General features: G+C 38.6%; 1 protein-coding gene across 7 annotated transcripts in view; it reads left to right on the forward strand.

Annotated features, from left to right (window-relative positions):
• Positions 1-27,065, forward strand: part of Nol4 (nucleolar protein 4) — a 372,059-nt gene that overhangs the window by 227,751 nt on the left and 117,243 nt on the right. For all 7 annotated transcript variants that reach the window (XM_057789161.1, XM_057789158.1, XM_057789164.1 and 4 more), the window contains one exon: positions 5,500-5,783. In XM_057789161.1, the coding sequence (XP_057645144.1) occupies positions 5,500-5,783 (284 nt within the window). The remainder of the gene's footprint in view (positions 1-5,499; positions 5,784-27,065) is intronic.

Here is a 27,065-nt window from a genome sequence, read left to right on the forward strand (position 1 = left end):
TCTTTCTAGTTCTTTGCATGCCTCTGAGGCTGCTAGTGAGCTGTTCTGAATTTCATAAACTTCAACCCATAGTATTATGAATATGCACAAATCTTTTATTCTTCAAACTCTCCCCTTTGTCCCAAGCATTGGCTGAAACCTTGAGGCCACCGTCCTTGTGTTACCTGACTTAAATTGTACCTAAATAATCATGACTGTCACTTCCATGGATACTTGTCATTTTCTTTCATCTGGAGATGCCTTTATACTAATTTCACCACTATATTGATCATATGAGACACTCAGGTACCAGATAGTGTTTTGCTTTTGACTTGATAGTTTAGCCTAACATCAAAGTTTAACCTAAGATACTTTAGTCTAAGATTTGTTTTATGTTATCTATCTTTGATTTACCATGCCCAATAGAGTATCTTTAGTAGAAGTTTATTTATCCTTCATTTATTGGTTTCTCTTTCCCATCCTGTTGTTATAATGCTCACCACTTTTATGTACATAATTCCTATGAGAACTTTATTTTAGTTTTTATTTTATGTGCATGAGTATTTTCCTGCATATGTGCCCACAGAAGCCAGAAGAGGATCTTAGCTCCCCTGGAATTGGAGTTATAGAAATTTATGAGCCACTATGTGGGTTCTGGGTCTTCTGAAGAGAAACAAGTGTTCATACTGAGTGAGTCACTTCTCTAGCCCCTGGTAGAACACTTACTTCAAAATAAATAATCAAGATTACCTTTTATTGATAGATATTATTAATATACCTAATATTTAGAATGAACTAAGAGCTACCAAACAAAAGCAACAAGGCCACTTTCTTCAGTATTAGTTTAGTAAAAAACTGAAGGCATTATTTTTTCATCCTCAGTAAAATCAATTTTATGATTTAAAATCAGTGTTGTGTACCTTTCCAGTCTTTGCCATATATGCGTTTATTTACTGTAGGAAATGTGAGTACTTTGACTTCAAGTCTTGGCTTCATTTTTCTGTACACATTCAAGGTTATATTGTCAAGTAGTATATAATCCAAAGAGCAGTGTGCAATGCAAACAAAATGACAGGTTTTTAGAGTTTTTTTTTATTGTTGTTGTTGTTTATTTACTCATTTATTTGGAACAAGGTTTTATTTGATAGCCAGGTTTCAAATCCATGTTCCTCTTGCCTTAGCTGGTCAGGTACTGGCTTGTAACATTTTAATAACTATGCTTTCTGTCGTGGGAGAGCAGGATGTGAGGAGTCTGGTTTTAAATGCCTGTGTGCAAGGTAATAAAAGATGAAAGTGAGAATCACCTGCCTCCTATTCTAGAGCAAAGACAGTTCTGAGTGAGAGGTGAGGTCTGATCCCATCAGGCATGCCCATGGGTCTAAACTTTGCAGAGCACTGAGATTACAGAAGACATCAACTGATATTAAGGGTACTTGCACCTGATCTCACTTTGCAGATAGATTTTGAAAGAACTTTGAAATATCATTTTTCTTTTGTGTATAAAGTACTTTTTAGGAACAATATTATCTACATTTATATTTTGGACTTGAAGTTTGTTGTATACTAAAATATATGAAAAAATTAAAATCCATTAAAGAATAACTTTTCATAAGTGAAGAATTTAGGGTTAAAAGAAAGCAATAGAAATAAAGTCTCATTATAGCTGTAAGCATCCAACCTTGAATTTCAGAGTAAGCTTCCAAGCATGGAATTTTAAATATGGATGCACTTTTCCTGTTTGTTTTTCAAGGTAGCTGGTCTAAGGGCCACGGTGAAGGGCAATGGAGAGTGAGTAAAAAGACAGATGCTCAGGAGTGTTCACACACACACACACACACACACACACACACACACAGTTCATTAGCTTCATAGAGAGAAAGCCAGCCATTAAAGTTGGTTGTCATTAAAATGACATGGATGGGAGCGCTTTAAGCAACCGTAGTGTTTCTAGAGCCTTACTGCCTGATGGTTGGAATAGGGACTAAAGAGGAAAGAATAAGATGAATAGCCTTCTACTTGGTATTACAACCTTTCTATATGAACTAGAGTAAAGCTAACAGGCAATAAGCATCCACAACATTAAATCCACTTTAAATTACGTGTAAGTATACATTAAATCCAAACATCTCCTGCCTTCCCCATGTCAGTGGAACCCACACAATTGCATCACCACATTCCACATTCTCACCTGTTGCTAGGTACGCTGGGCATGGCTGTTCAACCAAACACCAAGTGCTGTGTTTTCTTCAGACTTCATACAGAGGCATGGTACCTAGGTTGAATCCTTGAGAGAAGACCCCACCAGCCTTGTTTCGAGAACCTGAAGGCCCTCCCCTCAGACACTACAAATCAAAATAGTCTTCTCTCAGTGTAGCATTCTGTCACTGACATCAGCAACCAAGATAGATGGAGCCAACCCCACTGGATCAGAAATCAGACGAAACCTCAAGAGCAGTGAATTGCTGTGAGTTGGTTAGGGCAAACTACAGGATATAAAATGTAGTTGAATGAGGCAAGACAATAAAAATTGACCTCGATTTAATGTTTATTCAGTGAAATGTACTGATTTATGTAAATGAAAACCTCTAAAATTTGTTTTAAATTTGATTTTTAAAAAACTGTATCATGAAATGTTACCTTTAACCATTTAAATTACAAGATATGTAAGTATATCTTGTACAAATAAACATAGTTTACTGATTTGTTCTGTGAAAAACCTTGATTTATTTAGGACTCAAATATGTAAAACTATTGAGTTTAGTTACCTTGGTAACACCTGGAGTGAACTACTCTGTCTAAAAATATTTCTCACATTGCTTATATTTTATATGAAATTATAATTAGATGATATTTGCAAAGGATTTTCACAAATGGTAATTATCATTCAACCTAATATATAAATAAGTTTATCTATGTATATGTTTATATAACATGATCTCAGATTAAAGAAAAGAAAATAGTAGGTTTAATTTTTAACTGTACTAGAAATTTAATTTGGTTTATGTTAGTATGGATTTGGCTTAAAATGTAATATATATTTAGGTTATTTATTCAATATTAGAATACTTTCTTACAGGGAATGTTTGATATATTTTTAGAGGATTCAAGTGAACAAAAGTGAGAACATGTGTTTATGAGTGCTCTCCTCCAGATTCTCTTTGAATGAAATAACAAAAAATAAATTACCCATGTGTATTAGCATAAATGCTTCAATTAGAATAAAAGCACATTTTTCATTTTTTTAATAGATCATTCCCTTTAATTCTGTGTTTAAAAACAAAACGCATTTCGTGGTTAGAAAGTTGGTTTTGCTTTAACAAGTAAATAGCTATAAAAACCACCATTATGCTATTTGGTACAGTTTTTTAAACTTTCCTGAGTATATCATCTCTGTCCATAAATATGCTTTAATTAGAAATATAAAGTGTGAAATGTAATATGATTTTTTTCCATTTAAATAAATTTTAACTGATTCACTGTTTTAAACTATTGTTCAAGTAATTTTATTTAAATTCATTAATTGCCTTTCATTTCCCTTCCATCTTAAGCCTCTGATGTTCATCCTGGATCCCTGGTGTCCATCCTGGACCTCTGGTGTTCATCCTAGACCCTAGGTGTTCATCCTGAATCCTGGTGTTCATCCTGGACACCTGGTGTTCATCACTGACCCCTGGTGTCCATCCTGGACACCTGGTGTTTATCCTGGACCCCGGGTGTTCATCCTGGACCCTGGGTGTTCATTCTGGATCCTGGTGTTCATCCTGAATCCTGGTGTCCATCCTGGATCCCGGGTGTTCATCCTGGATCCCTGGCTGTCCTGTTTCTGCTTCTCACTATTCTTATTTCTCTCCCTACCCATCTCAGTCTTCAGAGATGCCAACTTTGATGGTTTCTGATTCTTCTAACTGATAACCTCTATACTTTCCTTTTATCCTTTCCATACCACTATCCTCGTAAAAGTCTGAGTAATGTCTGTAAAATAGAATTTTATAATCAGGTGTATACTAGGTAAAAAGATACCATCTAAGAACTCAAAACAACAACATCGGGAAAAATAGGTTTTCTGTTGTCCTGTCACCTCCCTGTCAAACAGACCTAACGTGCTCACATTGACTCTGAATGAGGGCCCAGCCCTCCAACAGCATGTCACTTCCTATTCTCTTACTCTCTTCCTTCTTTTCTCAGTCTATGTCTGGTACTTACTGTTATCTCTTATAAGTTCTTTGCCCTAAATAATTTTCTGTCCATGACTTGGCTTGTGCTGAGTGCCCTCTGAGGAAGATTCCCATCATGCTCACCTGGCAGGTGTTGTTTCTTTTAGGAGTTCAATTCGTGCCACCACAGTCCCAGAAGACTTGATTTATTGCCCTGAATAGCAGCTTACATGCTTGTTTTATGATAACTTTTCTGTCCCTTTAATTATTTGTGAATTACCGAAAGCAGACCTCCATAGATCAAGTATTTATTTACATATTGGATACAGAGTCATAGGCCTAAAAAAGGTCTGTGGATAAATAAATAAACAGACGTGTTTTAGAGGTTCAGTGTGGTTTTCCATGAATGGAATTGATTAAAAACATTAACTTACACCCTACAAACAATGCAGATTTCATAATATCCAGAAGTGTGCAAAATCACAGTGCATTTCATTCCTCTTATTCACGTATATTACTGTAGTTAGGATCCATTAATAACCTTTTAAAGAAACAGATTCTCATATCTGTTCACCATTACACTTCATAGTCTGTGGTAAATTTGGATAAGAAAAATGCAATGTAAATATTTTAAGTAAATTTTATCTATGTATTTTCCTTTTATACATTGAAACAAAAATCAGCTACCCATCTAGCTTTTCCTATCACTACCTCATGAGCCACATTTCCCTAAATATTAAAATGAAATATAAGTATATAATATTCTATTTTTCTTATTAACCCACTTTTCTTTTTAAAAATCTTTGTCATTTCTTAATAATTTTGGTATTCAGATTAATATTGGTACACATGTATTTTTTTAACTTCACAGAGCTACACACAAAGATTAAACCATCTACACTTAAAAGTCCCTAAAGTATACATCCTGGAACAAAGATTATCAGTGTTTTTAATATATTTTATGTAATACTTAACACCTAGGAAACATATAGCAATATGCCCATACCTGGATAGGATCTGCCATTTATTAGTGAATTGCCTCCAAGCTTGAATATTCTTAATGCAGGAGTCAAATACTTTTGCAAAATAAGTGGCAATTATCTCATTCTTTTTGTTAAATTGACTTTTCTTTCAGATTACTTTTGATATTGAACTGTCTTCTTTTTTATTGGACATCATGTTTGTGTTTTAGTGTGTTCATTGGATTAAAAAATAATTGCTGCTTCAAAACAAGGTTACTACTTAGTTAAATTACATTTCTGAATAAAATCAGAGGCATATTGCTGCACATCTATCAGAACTTAGTCGACACTAGTTGGAGATGATTGAGCATATTCCTTAAACCATGCATCTCTCCTCTTAACAGATGACTCTGCCGCCGAGAGCTTTAATGGCAATGAGACTCTGGGGCACAGCTCAGTCGCTTCAGGAGGGGCTCATGGCAGGGAGACTGGGGACTCCAGCAGTGATGGCAAAACTGGTCTGGAACAAGAAGACCAGCCACTGAACTTGAGCGACAGTCCCCTCTCTGCACAGCTGACTTCAGAGTACAGGATAGATGACCAAGGCAGTAATGGGAAAAACAAGTACAAGAACCTTCTAATCTCCGACCTCAAGATGGAACGAGAAGCAAGAGAAAACGGAAGCAAGGTAAGATTCCATTTCGATTGCGGGATGGTCTCTACATGGTCATGAATATCAAGAGGAAGCACACATGTAAATTGCTAATAAACTCATAATCATGCATCTTGTGTGTTCACAAAACATTATGCTGGGGCAATAGAGTCAAGTGGAACACGTCATAATGCTGTGGGTATTACTTGATAAAGGAATTGTTTGGTTTAATGTATTCCATTTCTGTGATTTACTTGTGGATCAATCCCTGGGAACTTGCCATGTACAAGTGTGAAAGGTTTAGTCTCAGTCACAATTGTGAACAACAAAGGCATAACTTTCTCATTTCTCTAGATTGGATAGACAAATAGGCGGAAAGTTTCAATTCAATTCTCCAGTTTGTTTTGGAGACCTGGGGCTTCATCACTAATTTGCTTTAGGGATGTCGAGAACTGCAAAATGTCAGTGGCCAAGTTGGAATTTGTAGATTAAATATGTACAGAAAGCTGTAATGGATCCAAAACGTCCTTCAGTCATATCTAAATTCTAGATAGTGTACATTAAACTAAATTGCAACATCTCTATGCTTAGTTTATTTCTTAAAACATTTTAATCTTTGAAAGCATCCACACTAGAAGTTCTGCTGTGCTCATTTTAAAGAACCAGTTTCTTCTGTAGATGTCAGTCATCTTGTTAGCATCTTAATCCAGCTCATAAAGTTGTACTGCAGAGGGGATAACCAGCTGTTAACAGAGGCTGTCAAAAACCTGTCATTTCCAAAGGTGCAGAACTTTAGACAGAACTGAGAATTTTATTACATTCTTCATTTTGATGTCTTTGATTCATGCAGGCCTTTAACATCTAGTTGTAGACCTAGCATTTAGCAGAGATCCTATAAACAAAGTGTCTCAACCTGGATTAATTCTGTCATTTGCAAAAGCTCTATGCTTTTGAAATTGGCTCTATTTAAATCTCCTCCTTGCCTGAGGGTGTGTTGTGTTATCCTCTTTCAGTGAGTCACTTGACATTATAAGACACTTAAGCTCTTCTAAGGGAGACTACTACCATTTGCTCTGGTAAATGCATCAATACATTTTTTGGTGGTTCAAAGATAGATCACACATTGCAAGTGTTTTTCTACCTACTGACATTTGAAGCATTGCAAACATAGAATAGAAAGGTACATTTTTCTTCATTCTATAGTATCTTGTCTTTAAAAAAGCCTAGGTAACCATAAAACATTTATATAAATACAAATAGAGAAGTTTACTTGTCATCGTGATAATTCTAAATTTTAAGATTTTGGGGCTCTAGGCATTTATAAACTCATTCAAATTTAGGAACTTTAATTTTAGTAACTATTTTAGGACCACAACTATCTTCATAAAGTTAAAGTTTTCTTAATTTAACATTAATCTTAAATATAGCTTTACTTCTCTAGTAAAGAAATCACAGAAAGGATAAACAGTGGCAGAGCTTTCACTGCTTTTTCCAACATAATCTAAAATAAATTTGTTAAATTTTAATGCATGTCACTTAATGCATCTCTGGAGTTTTGATCTTTGAGATTTATGTGACCTTCATGTTCTAAACATGCCAGGACTTGTACTCTTGGCTAAGAGGTTTCAGGGAACTTAGAATGGCTAAAGTCCCTTAATCAAGGCTTTAGGGAATTTTAAGATTTTGGGTTATATTCACTGCAGTTAAGTATGATAAAGTTGCCTATAACTTGGTTGCTTATGAAGATTATTCTGGCAACATTGTAGTGGTAAGTTGTAGGTAGTAAGTTGGGAACTAGAAGGAAGGAGGGGCAGAAGCCTGGTTACAGAGCTATTGCAGCAAGTTATAAGAAAAATAATGAACATAGGAATCAAAAAGCAATGGGAATGTAAAACACAGTAAAAAAATGTGAGCTTGTTAGTTTTTTTCTTCTGTCTTTAGTGTGTGGGCTGTGTGTGTGTGTGTGTGTGTATGTTGTGCATGTACATGTGTTGTTCATGTGTGTAGAAATGCTAAACATGTGTGTATATGGAATTCATGTGTGTATATATACCCATTTGCAAGTGCTAGATTTTGTCTGTATTTTTTTTTCTGGAGTAGAGTCCGCATGTGAAATATTGTAGGGTTTCTGGTCTCTGGTCAGCATTATTTTACCCTAAAACTATCAAAAGAATTTTGATTCAAATTTTGTTCCATCAGCATTATCTTATAGATTTTCATGGAACTTTCTATCACTTCAGTGAAACCTTAGGTAATTAATTACACAGCCACCAATTTCTCTGTTTGTTGAAGGGATCTAAAAGCTTAATAATGTAGAATCACTGAGAAGCTTAGATTTATGAGTTTAACACTGACCTATTTCACAGTTTTATTGAGAGTAATAACAAACAAAAATGATTTAAAAGCATTTAAAGGCTAGAAGAGTACATAGAGATGCTTGGAAAGCAGCCCTGAATTGGAGGACACTTTTTAACTGATTGCTTATTATCATGCAAATTCACTCTGTAGACCAGAGAGAAATCACATTAACCAATCTACAGACAAGATATATTGAACCTAAAGAATTCAGGTGGTATTTGTTTTCTTTGCTCACAGCCACAGTTTAAGGGGCAAGTTAATAACATTAAAATTCAGGACTGAGAAGAAATGACAATGATCTTGGAAAATAAGACCCACGAAGAAATCTGAGGGAACCAACTCTATAGAGAAGAAAGGGTCATAAATCACAAGCCTAGTGTTTATACCAGCCTAGAAGTTATTAGTTGTTGGAACTGAAAACAAATCCAGAATTCTAATGGAGGGAAATATAGAACTCTAGAAATGCCAAAGGGTAGGTATTTAATTGTTATTTTTCTAATTTTGAGTTTTGGAGCCTAGTCACACTTTACATCGTATGGTAAAATATTCTAATGCAATCACACAAGAATAATGTCTCAATAATAACTGCTGTTACATGTAATAGCATATTTATAATATACTCATATCAAGCAGGGCTTGTGATTACTGTTTCATGCCTAATATGCAATCTTGCTTATAATGTTCAGGCTCAGGTCCCAGGATGGTTCAGTTTTTACTTTATTTAATGATATTTTTTTCTTCACATATTCCTTGTCATATTTTTTCAATTAATGTTTCATTATCTTTTCACTAAAATGAATGTTACCATTCAAATTAAAGACCATGAAATATTAATTATAATTACCAAGAAGATTTATATAGCATTTTTTTCTGCTATGAATAGAAGAAAGCATTCAAGGAATGACCTCTTAAGGTGTGTGTGCATGAGATTGTCTTTGAAATGCTTACTGTAGTACTTTGACATTTGTAATTAGGTTGGCTTTGTTTGTGGACGTTCTAATTTATTATTGTTTAAAATTGATGATTTTTAGTAACAATTTTTTTTTGTTGCTCTGTAATGATGTTGGTCCTGATAAGTAATTGTTTAGGATAGAAATGATAGTGGATGATACTTTGTTGTCAGAAAGAACAAGTTTAGGAATTTTCAATTTTACCTGGACGGCAGACACATTTTTAAAAAAATATGGAAAATGATATGTATAAGAGAATATCATCTTGGCCTATTATTCATTTCTTAAATGAATTCTTTCGAATTTTTTATTTTATTCAATTTGTGTGGAGTGTAAGGGTCTCATGTATAGACCAATAGATAGAAGTCAAATAGCCAGGTATCGTACATAGACATCTCTACTTATGTAATCATCTTGCTATCCCTTAGATTTATTTTTAATAATTTAATAGTAGCTAACCTCTTGGTAACAAAGGGACAATTGCAAAGAAAAGGGATTAGATGAAAATAGCACTGGGGAAGGACAACAGTGATGAACAGGAAGCAACGAGTCACAGACAGTTCAGGAAAGAATAGCATATTGACTGAAGGAAGTTTCCAGGTCCGTTTAGAGCCTTTGGGGGGTGAGGAATGGGTGGTTGAGGCATTGCATGACAGGCAGAAAGCATGCTCAGACTGAGCTTTGGGATGGATTGCACAGACATCTCTGCTGCAAGGTAGCTTTAAGTGATGCAAGAAGAATGAAGAAGACTTGGAATAGGATGAGGGCTCGAGGGAGCAATGTGGGATAAGACGAAAGGATAGCCAAGAAGTCTTTAGAAAGACATGTGTTAATAGGAGATACGGGGCTGCCACAGAGGAAAGGAGTATTGGTCTGTTACTGGTGCACTATGTCAGCTGTAGCAAGGAGGAGCTCATGTACAAAACAACATAGTCAAACCCGGAAGCATTGTCATGGCGAGAAGTGATGGTACACATCGCCAGCTGTGTTTATAGGAAAGGAAATCAAAACCAGATTGTAATTAATTTCTCTTAATTGTCAATTACACAATTAAGTGATGAAGCCTAGTGTGGAAAACAGCACTGTGTGGGTGTTAGGTTCTGAGCCTGGATCTGCTGGAAGAGTAACCAATGTAGTTAACCTCTGATTCATCTCTACAGCACCAGACCTGTTTAAAAAGTCACTGTGCAGCTGGCAAGATGGCTCAGTATGAAAGGCATGCTCTGCCAAGCTTAAGAATCTGTCGGAGAGAACTGATTCAAGCCATTTGTCTCCTGACTTCCGTACATGTGCCTAAGCACACACGCACACGCGCACAGACACACACATACATTTAATCGAAAGAATGCAATAAGAAGGCATTGTTGTCCTGCTTACCATCACATGTGCTCATTTTGTCCACTATTCTGATGTGACTACAACAGGTAGGGTGGAGAGCGATGCTATGTTGGTCTCGTGTCCACACCCAGCACACTTAGTTCATCACACATTCGTTATCTCAGGATAACAAATACGACAGACCGGAGTCTTCTATAATTCATGTCCTGAAAGGTACAAGGTGAATGGGATTTGTAATTCTGCCTGTGCAACAGAATATGCACTGTGAGTTCCTTTTTAAACATTCAAGAGCTCAGTGAGGTCAATCGTCAACCCAAGTGGCCCTCAGCCACGACTGTCCTGCATTCATAACTTAAGTATCTAAAGTTATAAGATGCATTTTTACCAAGTTATGAAACCAACGAGTCTAGATTTCTTTTATTTCATAGTTACAATCTTATTTTAAATGATTTTGTGCTTTATTATGCTTATTATTCTTATGGGATTTTAATCATGGTTTGTGTGATGTGTGTGTTGTGTTGCTTTATGAATTGCGCTCTTTCTTAGAAATAAGGTCAAATGGTTAAAAATATCTTTCCATTCTGTAGGTGCCTTGGCAACAGTAACAGTTTTAAGATAGAAAAATAAAATGGTCTAGATTTAACAATCTGAAATGATTTGTATATTTCTCATAAGAACTGGTGTGATTAGAACTCTTTGAAACAATACTGTCCTAAATTTGAGAAAAGAATAAAAGAAAGAGAAATGAAAACCAGATTAAACAACCTATTCATTCCAACTGCTTCAATATAAGGGTTTATATTCTTATTAATGTTAAACATTCAAGAACAAACTTAAAGGGCATCATTATTATTGTAATTATTTAAACTTTATCTATTATTAATAGATAATAGATAGCATGTGAGTTATGTGCCATTATGAGTGTGCCACGTGTGTGTGTGGAGGTCAAGGACCACTTTGAGTAATTTTTTCTCTGCTTCCTATTACATGAATTCCAGGGAATAAATTCAGGTCCTCCAACTTGAGAGGCAAGCACTTTTATCAATGGAGGCATATTGCAGGCCCGTATTGTCATGTATTTTATACTTTTGGAAAAGAGATGTTGAAGTTAGTCATGCCAAGAGGAAAGCTTGACTTAATGGGCTAAAAAACATGAACTAATTAATTTGTCCCAGGGACCAATCATGAATGTGGAATGTTCTGTGTTATTACAATAGATAGGGAACTACTTAAGGAATTGTCTCATGCCATTGTCTCAGTGGTTCATTAGAAATAAACTTATTTTCTTAGGTTTTACATATAGGAAAACAATATCTCTATAAATAAAGCATCTCTAATGTAGCTCACATTTAAACTACTACAACTACAATGTAAATTAAGATAATCTTGTAGAAGAAGAAACAGAGTATGAGTCCAAGGATAAGGAAAGGAGTTACTGAAGGTTATCTTCATTGCCACTGTAAGTACCTGTCCTGGGCCTGTGCAAGGCTGGGCCAATCTCCAGCCAGTCACGGGGAGGAGTTGCCATTGGGGCCTTAAACCCTCCCTGCTGATCTACTGGCAACTGAAGGATTCTGTGAGGACAGTCACTAATTTCACTTGCATACAGAAAGTGAGACTGCTAGGCTCCCGTAGATACTCCCAACCTGTAGTAAAATCTACAGGACTGGGGTGACTAACAGTGGCGATGAGAGTAAGTGAACACACAATGTTCTTATTTTAAATTTTAATTTATTTTTTTTTAAAAAACTTTCTTCCTTTTACATGCCAAAGCCGTTTACCCTTCCCTCCCCTCCTCCTGCTCCCTCCACCATCCCCCATGCCACCCCCATTCATTCCTCAGAGAGGGTAAAGCTTCCCATGGTAGTCAACAAAATCTATCACATTGCTGTGAGGCAGAACCAAGTCCCTTCCCCCTATATCTAGGCTGAGCAAGGTATCCCTCTAGAGAGAATAGGTTTCAAAAAGCCTGGTCCCACTGCCAGTGGTCCCATGGTCTTCCCCAGTCATACAACTGTCGCCCACATTTAGAGCGCCTATATTTGGTCCTATGTCAGGCCAGAGTTGGTAAGCTATCCCCATCATGGTCTTGACCTCATTGCTTGTAACAAAACCGTTTCTTAATAACAAGCAGGAAGACATTTGACTGATGTCACACCCCCAGCTACTACAGAATGGCTCATATTTACCTCCTAGGCAGAAAGCCACATTTATCCTATTTATGACTTAGCAGTTCGTCATTTTTAACTATGAATAGTAATGTTTAACCTGTAAGCAGCTTTAAAGTCCAGATGAGATGGGATACATGTTTTGTGGCCACAGTGGTTCCTACTGGCACCAGAATTTAGAGCTGGTCCGGAAATGACAAGCATGCACTCATCTCATGCATTTCATTGGGAAAACTTCATACACATTTTCAGTAACCTATAAATCACCTCCTGAGATTGGCCATATAGTGAAGTTCTTCAAGGGGGTAAATACTACTTTCTCTTTTTCTTCCCTTGTGCTCTCATCCTTCTTTTTAGTTCCACTTATTGCACAGATTACATTGAAATACGTAATTATTTCCAGAGGCATTAATCCTATAGAATGTTTCTATGAATAGTGTGCACTTATAAAACAGATCCTAGGACACCTTGGATCTCTACTTGTTAAGATATTCATTGGTCCCATTGGAATCTGTCCTACTAAAACTCAACTTCTCTAACACCATGAGTCAGATTTAATTCCACCAGAAAACAGAGTTTTGTGAAATTCTAGGAGAGGTCTATGAAAAGAGGCACAAAATGACAGTGTAGCAATGGCATGTTCACATGCTGAAGTGATTTGTGTGCCTGAGGCTCACTCACTTCCTGTCAAATGCCTGTTGAGTGACAATTGGTGGCATTGGACTTTATTACAGTGGTCTTAATCCCATCTGCCTTTTCATGACAGCAAGAGTCTTCACATTGTCACCTTGCTTGTTAAACTCACCAGCACCAGTCTTTGGACTTAACCCGCCCTATTCCAGGTGACATGGAACAATTTGCCTTCTGAGCAGAGATTCCTCAGTGAATATTTTATCACACACAGTGACTTAAATGAGATGGAGTTGCAGCATGAGGGATTGAGGAGGAAGACAATTATAGCCAACTGTGGGATTCTGGGATTTATATGAATGTAGTATCATAATGCTAGTTTTGTGAGTTGTAAATGACAAATATAAAGAAAATTAAACGTCTTTAATTTGATTTCATCTTGGTGTATGGAAAATTTAAAACCTCAATATTCACCTATGATGTTTATTTCTTTTTTTTTTTTATTCTTTTTTAATTAAAATTTCCACCTGCTCCCCATTTCCCATTTCCCTCCCCTCCTCCCAAATATTGCCCTCCCCCCACTTCCCTCCCCCTATCCCCACTCCTCTTCTCCTCCCCCCACTCCATTCCCCCTCCCTCTCGATACTGAAGAGCAGTCCAAATTCCCTGCCCTGCGGGAAGACCAAGGTCCTTCTATCTACGTCCAGAAAGGTGAGCGTCCAAACAGGCTAAGCTCCCACAAAGCCAGTTCATGTATTAGGATCGAAACCTAGTGCCATTGTCCTTGGCTTCTCATCAGTCTTCATTGACCGCCATGCTCAGAGAGTCCGGAATCAACCCATGCTTATTCAGTCCCAGACCAGCTGGCCTTGGTGGGCTCCCAATAAATCAGTTCCACTGTCACAGTGGGTGGGTGCATCCCTCGTGGTCCTGATTTTTTGCTCATGTTCTCCCTCCTTCTGCTCCTCATTTGGACCTTAAGAGCTCAGACCGTTGCTCCAAATTGAGACTCTGTCTCTACCTCGATCCATCGCCAGATGAAGGTTCTAAGGAGATATGCAAGATATTCATCAGTATAGGATAGGGTCATTTCAGGTTCCCTCTCCTTAGTTGCCCAAGGTACCAGCTGGGGACATATTCCTGGACACCTGCGAACCCCTCAAGAGTCAAGTCTCTTGCCAACCCTAAGATGGCTCCCTTAGATAGGATATATACTTCGCTGCTCCCGTATCCATCCTTCCTATATCCCAACCATCCCAATCCTCCGAGCTCCTCCCATCCTCCCCTTCTCATATTTCTCATCCCATTTCCCCTTTGCCCCATGCCACCTCACCCGCAAGTTCCCAGTTTTTGCCCTGGAATCTTGTCTACTTCCCCCTCTCCATGCGGATGACTATATGATTTTCTTTGGGTTCACTTTCTTATTTAGCTTCTATAGGATCACACATTATATGCTTAATGTCTTTTATTTTATGGCTAGAAACCGATTATGAGTGAGTACATCCCATGTTCCTCTTTTTGAGTCTGGGATACCTCACTCAGGATAGTGTTTTCTATTTCCATCCATTTGCACGCAAAATTCGAGAAGTCATTGTTTTTTACTGCTGAGTAGTACTCTAATATGTATATATTCCACACTTTCTTCATCCATTCCTCCATTGAAGGGCATCTAGGTTGTTTCCAGGTTTTGGCTATTACAAACAATGCTGCTATGAACATAGTTGAACAGATACTTTTGTCATTTGATGGGGCAACTCTTGGGTATATTCCCAATAGTGGTATTACTGGATCTTGGGGTAGGTTGATCCCAAATTTCCTGAGAAATCGCCACACTGATTTCCAAAGTGGTTGCACAAGTTTGCATTCCCACCAGCAATGAATGAGTGTGCCTCTTTCTCCACAACCTCTCCAGCAAAGGCTATCATTGGTGTTCTTGATTTTAGCCATTCTGACAGGTGTAAGATGGTATCTCAAAGTTGTTTTAATTTGCATTTCCCTTATCGCTAAGGAGGTTGAGCATGACCTTAGGTGTCTTTTGGCCATTTGAATTTCTTCTGTTGAGAATTCTCTGTTCAGATCAGTGCCCCATTTTTTTATTGGGTTCATTAGCATTTTAAAGTTTAGTTTCTTGAGTTCTTTATATATTTTGGTGATCAGACCTTTGTCTGTTGCAGGGTTGGTGAAGATCTTCTCCCAGTCAGTGGGTTGCCTTTTTGTCTTAGTGACAGTGTCCTTTGCTTTACAGAAGCTACTCAGTTTCAGGAGGTCTCATTTATTCAATGTTGCCCTTAATGTCTGTGCTGCTGGGGATAAACGTAGGAAGTGATCTCCTGTACCCATATGTTGTAGAGTACTTCCAACTTTTTCTTCTATCAGGTTCAGTGTGTTCAGACTAATATTGAGGTCTTTAATCCATTTGGACTTGAGTTTTGTGCATGGTGATAGATATGGATCTATTTTCATTCTTCTACACGTTGACAACCAGTTCTGCCAGCACCATTTGTTGAAGATGCTCTCTTTTTTCCATTGAATACTTTTAGCTCCTTTATCAAAAATTAGGTGTTCATAAGTTTGTGGGTTAAAATCAGGGTCTTCTACTCGGTTCCATTGGTCGACTTCTCTGTTTTTATGCCAATACCAAACTGTTTTCAATACTGAGGCTCTGTAATAGAGTTTGAGGTCAGGGATGGTAATGCCTCCAGACGATCCTTTATTATATAAGATTGTTTTGGCTATCCTGGGTTTTTTGTTTCTCCATATAAAGTTGATTATTGTCCTCTCAAGATCTGTGAAGAATTTTGATGGGATTTTGATGGGGATTGCATTGAATCTATAAATTGCCCTTGGTAGAATTGCCATTTTTACTATGTTGATCCTCCCTATCCAAGAGCAAGGGAGATCCTTCCATTTTCTGGTATCCTCCTCAATTTCTTTCTTCATTGACTTAAAGTTCTTGTCAAATAGATCCTTTACTTCCTTGGTTAGGGTTACCCCAAGATATTTTATGCTATTTGTGGCTATCGTGAAGGGTGATGCTTCTCTGATTTCCATCTCTGCTTCCTTATCCTTTGTGTATAGGAGGGCAACTGATTTTTTGGAATTGATCTTGTATCCTGCAACGCTACTAAAGGTGTTTATCAGCTGAAGGAGTTCTTTGCTGGAGTTTTTGGGGTCGCTTATGTACACTATCATATCGTCTGCAAATAATGAAAGTTTAACTTCTTCCTTTCCGATTTGAATCCCTTTGATCCCCTTATGTTGTCTTATTGCTATTGCTAGAATTTCAAGCACTATATTAAAGAGGTATGGAGAGAGTGGACAACCTTGTCGTGTTCCTGATTTTAGTGGAATAGCTTTGAGTTTCTCTCCATTTAATTTGATGTTAGCTGACGGCTTGCTATAAATAGCTTTTATTATAGTTAGGAACGACCCTTGTATTCCTAATCTCTCTAAGACCTTTATCATAAAGGGATGTTGAATTTTGTCAAATGCTTTTTCAGCATCTAATGAAATGATCATATGGTTTTTTTCTTTCAGTTTATTTATATGATGGATTACATTGATAGATTTTCGTATGTTGAACCAGCCCTGCATCTCTGGGATGAAGCCTACTTGATCATAATGGATAATTTTTCTGATGTGTTCTTGTATTCGGTTTGCCAGTATTTTATTGAGTATTTTTGTGTCGATGTTCATGAGTGAGATTGGCCTGTAGTTCTCTTTCTTGGTTGTGTCTTTGTGTGGTTTTGGTATCAGAGTAACTTCAGCTTCATAAAAGGAATTTGGCAATGACTTCTCTGTTTCAATATTGTGAAATACATTAAGGAGTATAGGTATTAGGTCTTCTTGGAAGTTCTGGTAGAATTCTGCATTGAAGCCATCTGGACCTGGGCTTTTTTTGGTGGGGAGGTTTTTTATAACAACTTCTAATTCTTCGCGACTAACAGGTCTATTTAGATTGTTCACCTGGTCCTGGTTTAACTTTGGTATATGGTACTTATCTAAAAAAGTGTCCATTTCTATAACATTTTCCAATTTTGTGGCATACAGATTTTTGTAGTAATATCTAATGATTCTCTGAATTTCCTCTGAGTCTGTGGTTATGTCTCCCTTTTCGTTTCTGATTTTGTTAATTTGCGTATTCTCTCTCCGCCGTTTGATTAGTTTGGATAGGGGTTTATCAATCTTATTGATTTTCTCCATGAACCAGCTTTTTGTTTCATTGATTCTTTGGATTGTTTTCTGTGTTTCTATTTTGTTGATTTCAGCCCTCAATTTGATTATTTCCAGTCTTCTACTTCTCCTAGGTGAGTCTGCTTCTTTTTTTTCTAAAGCTTTCAGGTGGGCTATTAAGTCTCCAATGTGTGCTTTCTCCGTTTTCTTTAAGTGGGCACTTAATGCTATGAATTTTCCTCTTAGCACTGCTTTCATAGTGTCCCATAGGTTTGAGTATGTTGAGTCTTCGTTTTCATTGAATTCAAGAAAGACTTTAATTTCTTTCTTTATTTCTTCCTTGATCCAGGTGAGGTTCAGTAGTTGACTGTCCAGTTTCCATGAGTTCATAGGCTTTCTGGGGATAGCATTGTTGTTGAATTCTAACTTTAATCCATGGTGATCTGATAAGACACAGGTGGTTACCGATATTTTTTTGTAACTGTGTAAGTTTGCTTTGTTACCGAGTATGTGGTCTATTTTCGAGAAGGTTCCATGAGCTGCAGAGAAGAAGGTATATTCTTTCCTATTTGGGTGGAATGTTCTATAGATGTCTGTTAAGTCCATTTGATTCATTACCTCCCTTAATCCTTTTATTTCTCTGTTAGGTTTCTGTTTGATTGACCTGTCCATTGGTGAGAGAGGAGTGTTGAAATCTCCTACTATTAGTGTGTGTGGTTTGATGACTGCCTTGAGTTTTAGTAACGTTTCTTTTACATAAGTGGGTGCTTTTATATTAGGGGCATATATATTCAGGATTGAGATTTCATCCTGGTGAATTGTTCCTGTTATGAGTAAAAAATGTCCATCTCCATCTCTTTTGATTGATTTTAGTTTGAAGTCAACTTTCTTAGAAATTAGTATGGCCACACCTGCTTGTTTCTTAGGTCCGTTTGCTTGATAAACCTTTTCCCAGCCCTTTACTCTGAGTAGATGTCTGTCTTTGTGGTTGAGGTGTGTTTCTTGTAAGCAGCAGAATGTTGGATCCTGTTTTCGTATCCAATCTCTTAGCCTGTGCCTCTTTATAGGTGAGTTGAGTCCATTGATATTAAGTGATATTAATGACCAGTGGTTGTTAACTCCGGTCATTTTTCCTTTCTTTCTTTTCTTTGGTAGTAGAGTTTGTGTGTTTCCCTTCTTCAAGTTGTGCTGGTGAAGGGTCTTTAGATGTCTGAGTTATTGTGGGCATTGTTGGACTCCTTGGTTTGTGATTTTCCTTCAATTACTTTCTGAAGGGCTGGATTTGTGGCTACGTATTGTTTAAATTTGTTTTTATCCTGGAAAACTTTGTTTTCTCCATTTATAGGGAACGAAAGCTTGGCTGGGTATAGTAGTCTGGGCTTGCATCCATGGTCTCGTAGTTTCTGCAGTATATCTATCCAGGACCTTCTGGCTTTCGTGGTTTCCGTAGAGAAATCAGGTGTAAGTCTGATAGGTTTACCTTTATAGGTAACTTGACCTTTTTCCTTTGCAGCTCTTAATATTCTTTCTTTATTCTGTATGTTTTGTGTTTTGATTATTATATGACGAGGAGATGTTTTTTTTTTTGATCCAGTCGATTTGGTGTTCTGTATGCTTCTTGGACCTTCAAAGGAATATCTTTCTTAAGGTTGGGAAAGTTTTCTTCTATAATTTTATTAAATATATTTTCTGGACCATTGAGCTGTACTTCTTCTCCTTCTTCTATCCCTATTATTCTTAGGTTTGGTCTTTTTATTGTGTCCCAGATTTCCTGAATGTTTTGTGATGAGAATTTGTTGGTTATGCTGTTTTCTTTGATGAGAGTGTTTATTTTCTCTATGGTATCTTCAGTGTCTGAGATTCTTTCTTCTATCTCTTGTAATCTGTTGGTGGTACTTGTCTCTGTAGTTCCTGTTCGTTTATTCAAATTTTCCATCTCCATCCTTCCCTCGGTTTGTGTTTTCTTTATTACTTCCACTTCGTTCTTCAAGTCTTGAACCGTTTCCCTTACCTGTTTGATTACTTTTTCTTGTTTCTCTTGGTTTTCTTGGGTATCTTTGAGATATTTATTCATTTCCTCTACCTTTTTGTTTGTAATCTCTAATTGGTTGTGGCAGTTTTTCACCTCCTGTTTAAGGTCCTCTATTATTTTCATAAAATTCACTTTTGAGTCGAATTCTTCTAATTCTTCTGTATTAGGGTTTAGACTTCTCATTTCGGTATTCCTGGATCCTGGTGATGTCACGTTGCCTTTCAAGTTGTTGGGGGAATTCTTGCATTGGCGCCTGCCCATCTTTTCCTTCAAATGGAGCCAGGAGAGGCCCGATGTCTTGGACCAGTCTTTGCTGTGACTAACTCTCTAGGTGTATCTCCTCAGTGTAGGGGCAGGAACCGTTCCCTTCCAGGTGAACTCCTCAACACCAAAACATGGATGCGTGGTATTCCAATGACCCGTGAAAAGAAGGCCTAATGCACGGGGTCGGGCGGGGTCCAGTAGAACACAGGCGACACTGCAGTACAAGCTGGAGGTGCCTGCGCTCCCTTTCGGGGGGTTGCTGAGGCCTGCCCGCTGCTCTGGTTGGGTAGCCTTAGTGTAGGGGCGTTTGTGCTCTCTACCGGGACCGTCCGCCCCAGGATAGTACACACTCACCCGTCCCGATGAAACTTCTTGGAACCTACACAGGAACTCCTGGATGCCCCAATGAGCCAGGGACTAATGGAAGTAGGGCGCAGGCAGAGCAGGTCCAGCAGATCACAGCAGAGACTGCAGCCCCAGCAGCAGGGGCCCGCTTTCCCTGGCAGGGACCTTGAGGCCTGCCCTCTGGTCAGGGACTCACTGCTCTGGGTTGGTAGCCTTAGTGAAATGGCAGGAAACTGTTCCACAGCTAAGGACCTTGCAGACAAGGCAGGTTTGGGGGTGGGGGTGGGGGCGGGTGTGTAGGAGAGCAAGCCCTGCAGCAGGAGCTGGGGGAGGGGTGTTTGTGCTCTCTACCTGGACAGTCCGCCCCAGGATAGCACACACTCACCCGTCCCGATGAAACTTCTCGGCACCTACACAGGAACTCCTGGATGCCCCAATGAGCCAGGGACTAAGGGAAGTAGGGCGCAGGCAGAGCAGGTCCAGCAGATCACAGCAGAGACTGCAGCCCCAGCAGCAGGGGCCCGCTTTCCCTGGCGGGGACCTTGAGGCCTGCCCTCTAGTCAAGAACTCACTGCTCTGGGTTGGTAGCCTTAGTGAAATGGCAGGAAACTGTTCCACAGCTAAGGACCTTGCAGACAAGGCAGGTTTGGGGGTGGGGGTGGGGGCGGGTGTGTAGGAGAGCAAGCCCTGCAGCAGGAGCTGGGGGAGGGGTGTTTGTGCTCTCTACCTGGACAGTCCGCCCCAGGATAGCACACACTCACCCGTCCCGATGAAACTTCTTGGCACCTACACAGGAACTCCTGGATGCCCCAATGAGCCAGGGACTAAGGGAAGTAGGGCGCAGGCAGAGCAGGTCCAGCAGATCACAGCAGAGACTGCAGCCCCAGCAGCAGGGGCCCGCTTTCCCTGGCGGGGACCTTGAGGCCTGCCCTCTAGTCAAGAACTCACTGCTCTGGGTTGGTAGCCTTAGTGAAATGGCAGGAAACTGTTCCACAGCTAAGGACCTTGCAGACAAGGCAGGTTTGGGGGTGGGGGTGGGGGCGGGTGTGTAGGAGAGCAAGCCCTGCAGCAGGAGCTGGGGGAGGGGTGTTTGTGCTCTCTACCTGGACAGTCCGCCCCAGGATAGCACACACTCACCCGTCCCGATGAAACTTCTTGGCACCTACACAGGAACTCCTGGATGCCCCAATGAGCCAGGGACTAAGGGAAGTAGGGCGCAGGCAGAGCAGGTCCAGCAGATCACAGCAGAGACTGCAGCCCCAGCAGCAAGGGCCCGCTTTCCCTGGCGGGGACCTTGAGGCCTGCCCTCTGGTCAGGGACTCACTGCTCTGGGTTGGTCTATGATGTTTATTTCTATACTATCATTAACTAATACATTCTTCCTGGGAATGCCTTCTGTATTACTGAAGCTTCTCTAGGAGAACATATAAAACCAATAGAGCATTTAAAATATAAGGTGGATATATATATATATATATATATATATATATATATATATATAATAAAAGATGGTTCACATAATTGTGGAAGCTCCTGATATGACAACTACAGAGTGTGATCCCATAAAGACCAGTGCGACATCTCTAATCCAACTCTACAATCCTGGAATGAGGAAGACTTGTGGTGCAAATTCTAGTCTAAATATGAAGGATAAAAACCAAGAGAACAGTACCAGTGTCTCAGAACAGAAGGAGATGGGTGTCCTGACTCCAGAAAAATATAGAGCCATTATCCCTCCCTCTTCTGCTCAAGCCTTCAGTGGATTGGATAGCACCCTCTAACTCTGATGATGTACTATTCTACAGCCAATCAAATGAAAATCAGTCTCTGCCCCAACATGTAGAAAACAATGCTTTATCAGCTTTATGTCATATATTCTAGTCAAGTTGGTTCATAAAAATAACCATCAAAGGTTGACCTCCTGTCAACCCAGTGTCCATCTGCCTCTGCTTACACTATGCTTAAAGCAAAAACAATGACAATAACCAGGTCATAATTCTGTATAACATGAAACAGTAACCCTTTTAGATTTAATTTTAAACAGACTAACCCTCATCTTGAGAGGAAATGAAATGCTCTATCCTTAGTAGCTTAAATGCTATGGTATAAAATCAATAGTACCAAATTCTGACATAAAATCAATACATTATGCTATAAATATAGAAATATGTAATCAAATATATTTAATGCATAAATATATACAAACATGTTTATAACCAAAGAAGGTAAAACACTCATGACAGTTATGATCTCATTTCCATAGCTAGCCTATAGCAATAGCTGGCACTTACAACTTTCGACTTCTACTGTTTATTCTTGACCCTACTCACTATTTTCAGGGTACACTCCTAGTACTCAAGGCAGAATGACCCAAATCTTCAGTCTTGCTTTTGTGTGTGAGTGTAGTCACGTGTGTGGGTACACATGTGCCTGTTCTTACTCATGCTGGAAAGCCCAGAGGACAGCTTCAGGTATTGTTCCTGGGAATCATCCACTTTGCTTTTGAAATAATTTTTCTGATTGAAACTTAGAACTTCTTGATTAGGTCAAGTGGAATATCCAGCCAACCTTACTGTTCTGCCTGTCTTCTTCTCCCCAAGCATGCAGGACCACACTAACTGCTCAGTTTTTAATATCAGTTCTGGGGATTGCTTGCATGATGAACACCTTACTAACTGGGATAACTCTCCAGATTCCAAAGCTTCATTATTGATTTACAGGGATGCAAAGGAAAGTAGAGAGACTTGAACATACTCCATGGCATGTGGGGTATTGCAGCAACATTAAATCAGTAAGGAGGCACAATGTAAAAAAAAAAAAAAAAAAAAAAAAAGCCTCCCCTTCAGAGGAGGCTTGGAAATGTGAATTTATGATTGTCAGGAAATATTTTGCTAGAATAAATTTTCTTGTTTGGGTTTTAAAAGAAACACTTTTCAAAAATAAAACAAAGTTTTAAGAAAATAAAAGTTTTAAGAAAATAAAAAGAAAGTTATTTAGATATCTTATTCTCTTTAGAAATCTTATCCTATTTAGGTGTGTGTGTGTGTGCGTGTGTGTATGTGTGTGTGTGCAAATCCCTGAGTGAAGCACTACAAATATAATGGATAAACTCAAGCTCAAATGAAAAATATTTTCAAAGTGTTCAGTGTGGATCCAGAGAAACCTGAAAAGACCACCATTTAGTTTATAACTATAAATAAGCAAGCAGTGCAGCAAGTTATGCATAATGTGACTGAGGACGTGTGTGAAATCGGGGGAATGATGGGAGCTGGTGCATACTCAGGACAAGAGAAGAAGGAGGACTGGAATAAAAAATGAAGCAGAGGGTCTAGTGAATAATGGTTTCTACTGAGCGCTGAAAGTTAAGACTTTATCTCAAAGAGAAAGGAATAGATTTCAGTATTGAGAAATATGTGGTTTGGACTCACAAATATCAATATCATCAAAATGCTAAATTTTCAAAAGTAATAAGAAAAATGTTATTTCTCCCACTAAAGAAACAGTGATATGAAATCCCAGTTACCATATTAGAAAAGGAAGGTGCTGAGATAAATAAAATATCATTTCTATTCTTGAAAAAAACCTGTTGATTGAGTGACACAATCTCATAAATAACAGAGTATAACAAAATAATGAAACAGTGAAGATGCTTGAGTTCATTAAAGAGCTCCAGACCAACGGAAAACATCAGTAAAAGCAAGAGGATGACCGCATATTCTTGCACATGTCTTTAGGAAGCTCAAAGAAAGGATGACTTTCAGAACTCAATCATTGAGTAAATTCTATAAAAACAAAAGTACAATAATATTACACCTGTGCCTCATGAGAGCAAAGAATTGGATGATGAGTTTCCTGACTCCCTTCTGTCTGAAAATGAGACGCTGTCTGTTTTCATAATATCTCATGCATTCTTACATAAGTATTACCAAAGAATCTCAATATTAGGGAAGATAATCACAAGTTTTAACCTTGACTATGGGTCATGATTAGTTTGTGTAAAAGTTTTGATGTGCCACGATGGTTTCTGTTCCTAAATAGGCTAAGAACTTTATCATCATTTTTTTCAAACTTTATTCTAGGATTTTTCAGCATTTTAAGTGCAGAGAATGAGTTGTGTGTAAGTAAAATTCAAAAGAGCTGCAGGGTCTAAGTGGCTTGGACCTAAAAATACTAAAGACTTAAATTTTATCATATCCAATAGCATAAAGCAAAAAAGATGTCAAAATATAAAATTCTAGCTCTCCAATAACTTCTTCAAAATTTGAAAGTTTGCCTCCTTTGTAAATGCCTTCTCCAAATTGTCTGCAAGATCTTAAATCTCCCCTCCTGCTGCCATGTCCTCCCTCCCTCCTCCTCCATCTCTCTTCCTCTGCCTCTGGAGCAGCATTGGTGCTCTGCCACCCACAGATTGTGTGGACAGAGCCTCAGTCAGTTTCGTGTTGGAGTCAGATTGTCGTTGCTGACCATGCTTCAGAGACTGGGAAGCATGTCTATCAGCTGCCTGATCTCAGCACAGACTGCCTTGGTAAAGGTCTCCACTGCCAGAGTTGACTGGACTTCAGGGCTGTTACAGAAGATCACTGGTCATTGGTTTGTACATGTGCTCCCTTCTCCAGTACCAGGGATTGTGTTTTCCCTGGGCTTCTTTAAAGAGGACCAGAGTTCTCCATCATCCCCTGTGTACTATGAACCATTTTCTTTCCAGTTACTTTCCCACAACACTCAAATGTGCTATTGGCTCACTTTTCCTTGTTCACAATACTTCCGTTAAATAATATATTTTATGTCTTTTATTATTTTACTCATTAGTTAACAGATATTATTGAGTCTCAATACTTAAGAATACCAAAAGAATATGATAGTGAAAGAAAACCAGCCATTCTTGTTTCTTGCAGGCAACCCAAGTCTGTTTGGGTTGGGATATGAGTGACAGAGAATTTAGAGGTGGAATAAGAAGAGAGCTTGTGATAGAAGCACAATGGCAATGGTTTGGATTTGGAGAGTCAAGACCATCTTGGTGTAATAAACACTATCTCAACAGGGAACCGGAGAATGAGGAGGAGCTGGGCAATGAGCCTGTGTCTAATGATGAATGACTAACTCTAGGCATAATCACCACTAGGAGACAGGGAGAAAAGTCATGGCAGAATTAAAATGGGAGGAGATGGTAGCAGTGTTGAGTCTCGAAAGAATGCACAGGCTTTTTTGTGAACTTGGTTGTCATCTCTATTAGAGGATGTGAGGAGATTTTCTTTTTGTGATTGTTGAGTTGGGAACTGGATGAGACAAATGGATAAGATGTCATCTCAACTCTTTGAAGTAGTCGCACCAACATGCTCATTGGTCCAGTTTCCAGCATTGGCAACTGAGTGGATGGTAGCAGAAAACACTAGAGTAAGTGTCTGGATCAATATCCCTCCCTTCAGTCCTTTCTGATTCCTGAATATGCCTCTCACTGCTTCTTGTAGTCCTCGTTTCTGCAATATTCTTGATTCTCTCTCAAGTGCACAACTGTCAAATTAATTCCAGTCTTAGAAACATTCTCCATGAACAAATATGGGTCTTCAAGAAATACTTTGAATTTCCTTTTATACTTTCATCAAGATTGTTGCTTTCTTCATCCTGGTATTTATCAAAGTGACACATAAACACTATTTATGTTGTATATACACTTTAACTTTTGCTTCAGTGGCATCCACTTAGTGATAGCTTCCTGTGATGATGTTTAATTCTGTATACTACAAACTTTGAAAATGAAGTGTTAAAAATTGTATCATGAGGATAAGGCAAGGGAACTGAAGCACTCACACACTTCCTTCGTTAACCTTGTCATGACCTTAATCATTATCATGAATTTTCCATCCATTTTTAAGTTCAATTTGCACAGATTAAAAAACTCTCATATCCCCAACAAAAATTCAGACACGTTTGTCTATTTGTCCACACACAAGTCTATATTTATATTATATCCACATTCAAAACTGCCTTGATGAAAGGCCATTTCTCAGTGTGTTATATTCAAGTAAGTACTATTCCTGACATGTGAGCGTAATGGAGAATGAGCTGGCATTAAACTTCACAAGACAATGAGAGAAAGAACATTTAGTTATATTCTTCCTATTGACTTGTGATGAAAAATGATGCCAGTTAGCATCATCAAAACAGAAACCCATAGTGTAAAATTTGTGTCAGAGTTTCTGAAATCGTGTTAGCAAGACTGCTGTGCCTTCCCTGCACAAATGTCTTTTACTTAACACTCAGATGAGAAATGCAGACAGAAGGCTGAGGAGGAAAATAAGTATGTGTCATGAGCAAGACTCGGTCCTATCTGCCCCCCAGAAAATTGCAGAAATGTCCTGTCCATGCAGCCTCTGCCGTCATTGTTCATTCATGCATTCAGCACACTGACTAAACAACTCGATGTGTAGAGACAACACACCCAAATGCATTTTCATTTGTGCCCATGAATAAAACATTATTTTTTAAATTTAATGTTTGGGAGTAATGTGTAAAATTGCCAGCCATGTTCTTGTCTCTGCTCATGACATAATGTTCTCTTTCAAATCAATTCAAGATTTTTTTTTTTAATTCAAGGCAAGCACGTCCTCTGTGAATTGTGTAGTAGATGACATTCACATAAGAAAACCTATGGCCTTGCCTTTGCTTGCAGCCTCTGTCATTTCTTCATTACAAAAAAACTATCTTTTTCATTTTACATACCTTACATACCAATCCCAGTTTCCACTCCTCCTCTCCTCCCAGTCCCTCGACCTTCATCCCTACCCTCCATTCCTCAGAGAGGGTAAGGCACATTGCTTTCAGGAAGGACCAAGACCCATCCCACCACACACACACACACACTATATTTAGACTCAGCAAGGTATCCCGCCAAAGAGAATGGGTTCCAAAAAGCCAGTACAATCACTAGGGATAAATCCTGGTCCCACTGCCACTGACCCCCACAGTCTCCCTCAACCATGCAATTGTCACCCACATTCTGAGGGACTAGTTTGATCCTATGCTGGTTCCTTCCCTTTCTGGCCAGAGTTGGTGAGCTCCC

The sequence above is a fragment of the Chionomys nivalis genome, chromosome 14, assembly GCF_950005125.1.
Source record: "Chionomys nivalis chromosome 14, mChiNiv1.1, whole genome shotgun sequence".
Classification (NCBI taxonomy): Eukaryota; Metazoa; Chordata; class Mammalia; order Rodentia; family Cricetidae; genus Chionomys; species Chionomys nivalis.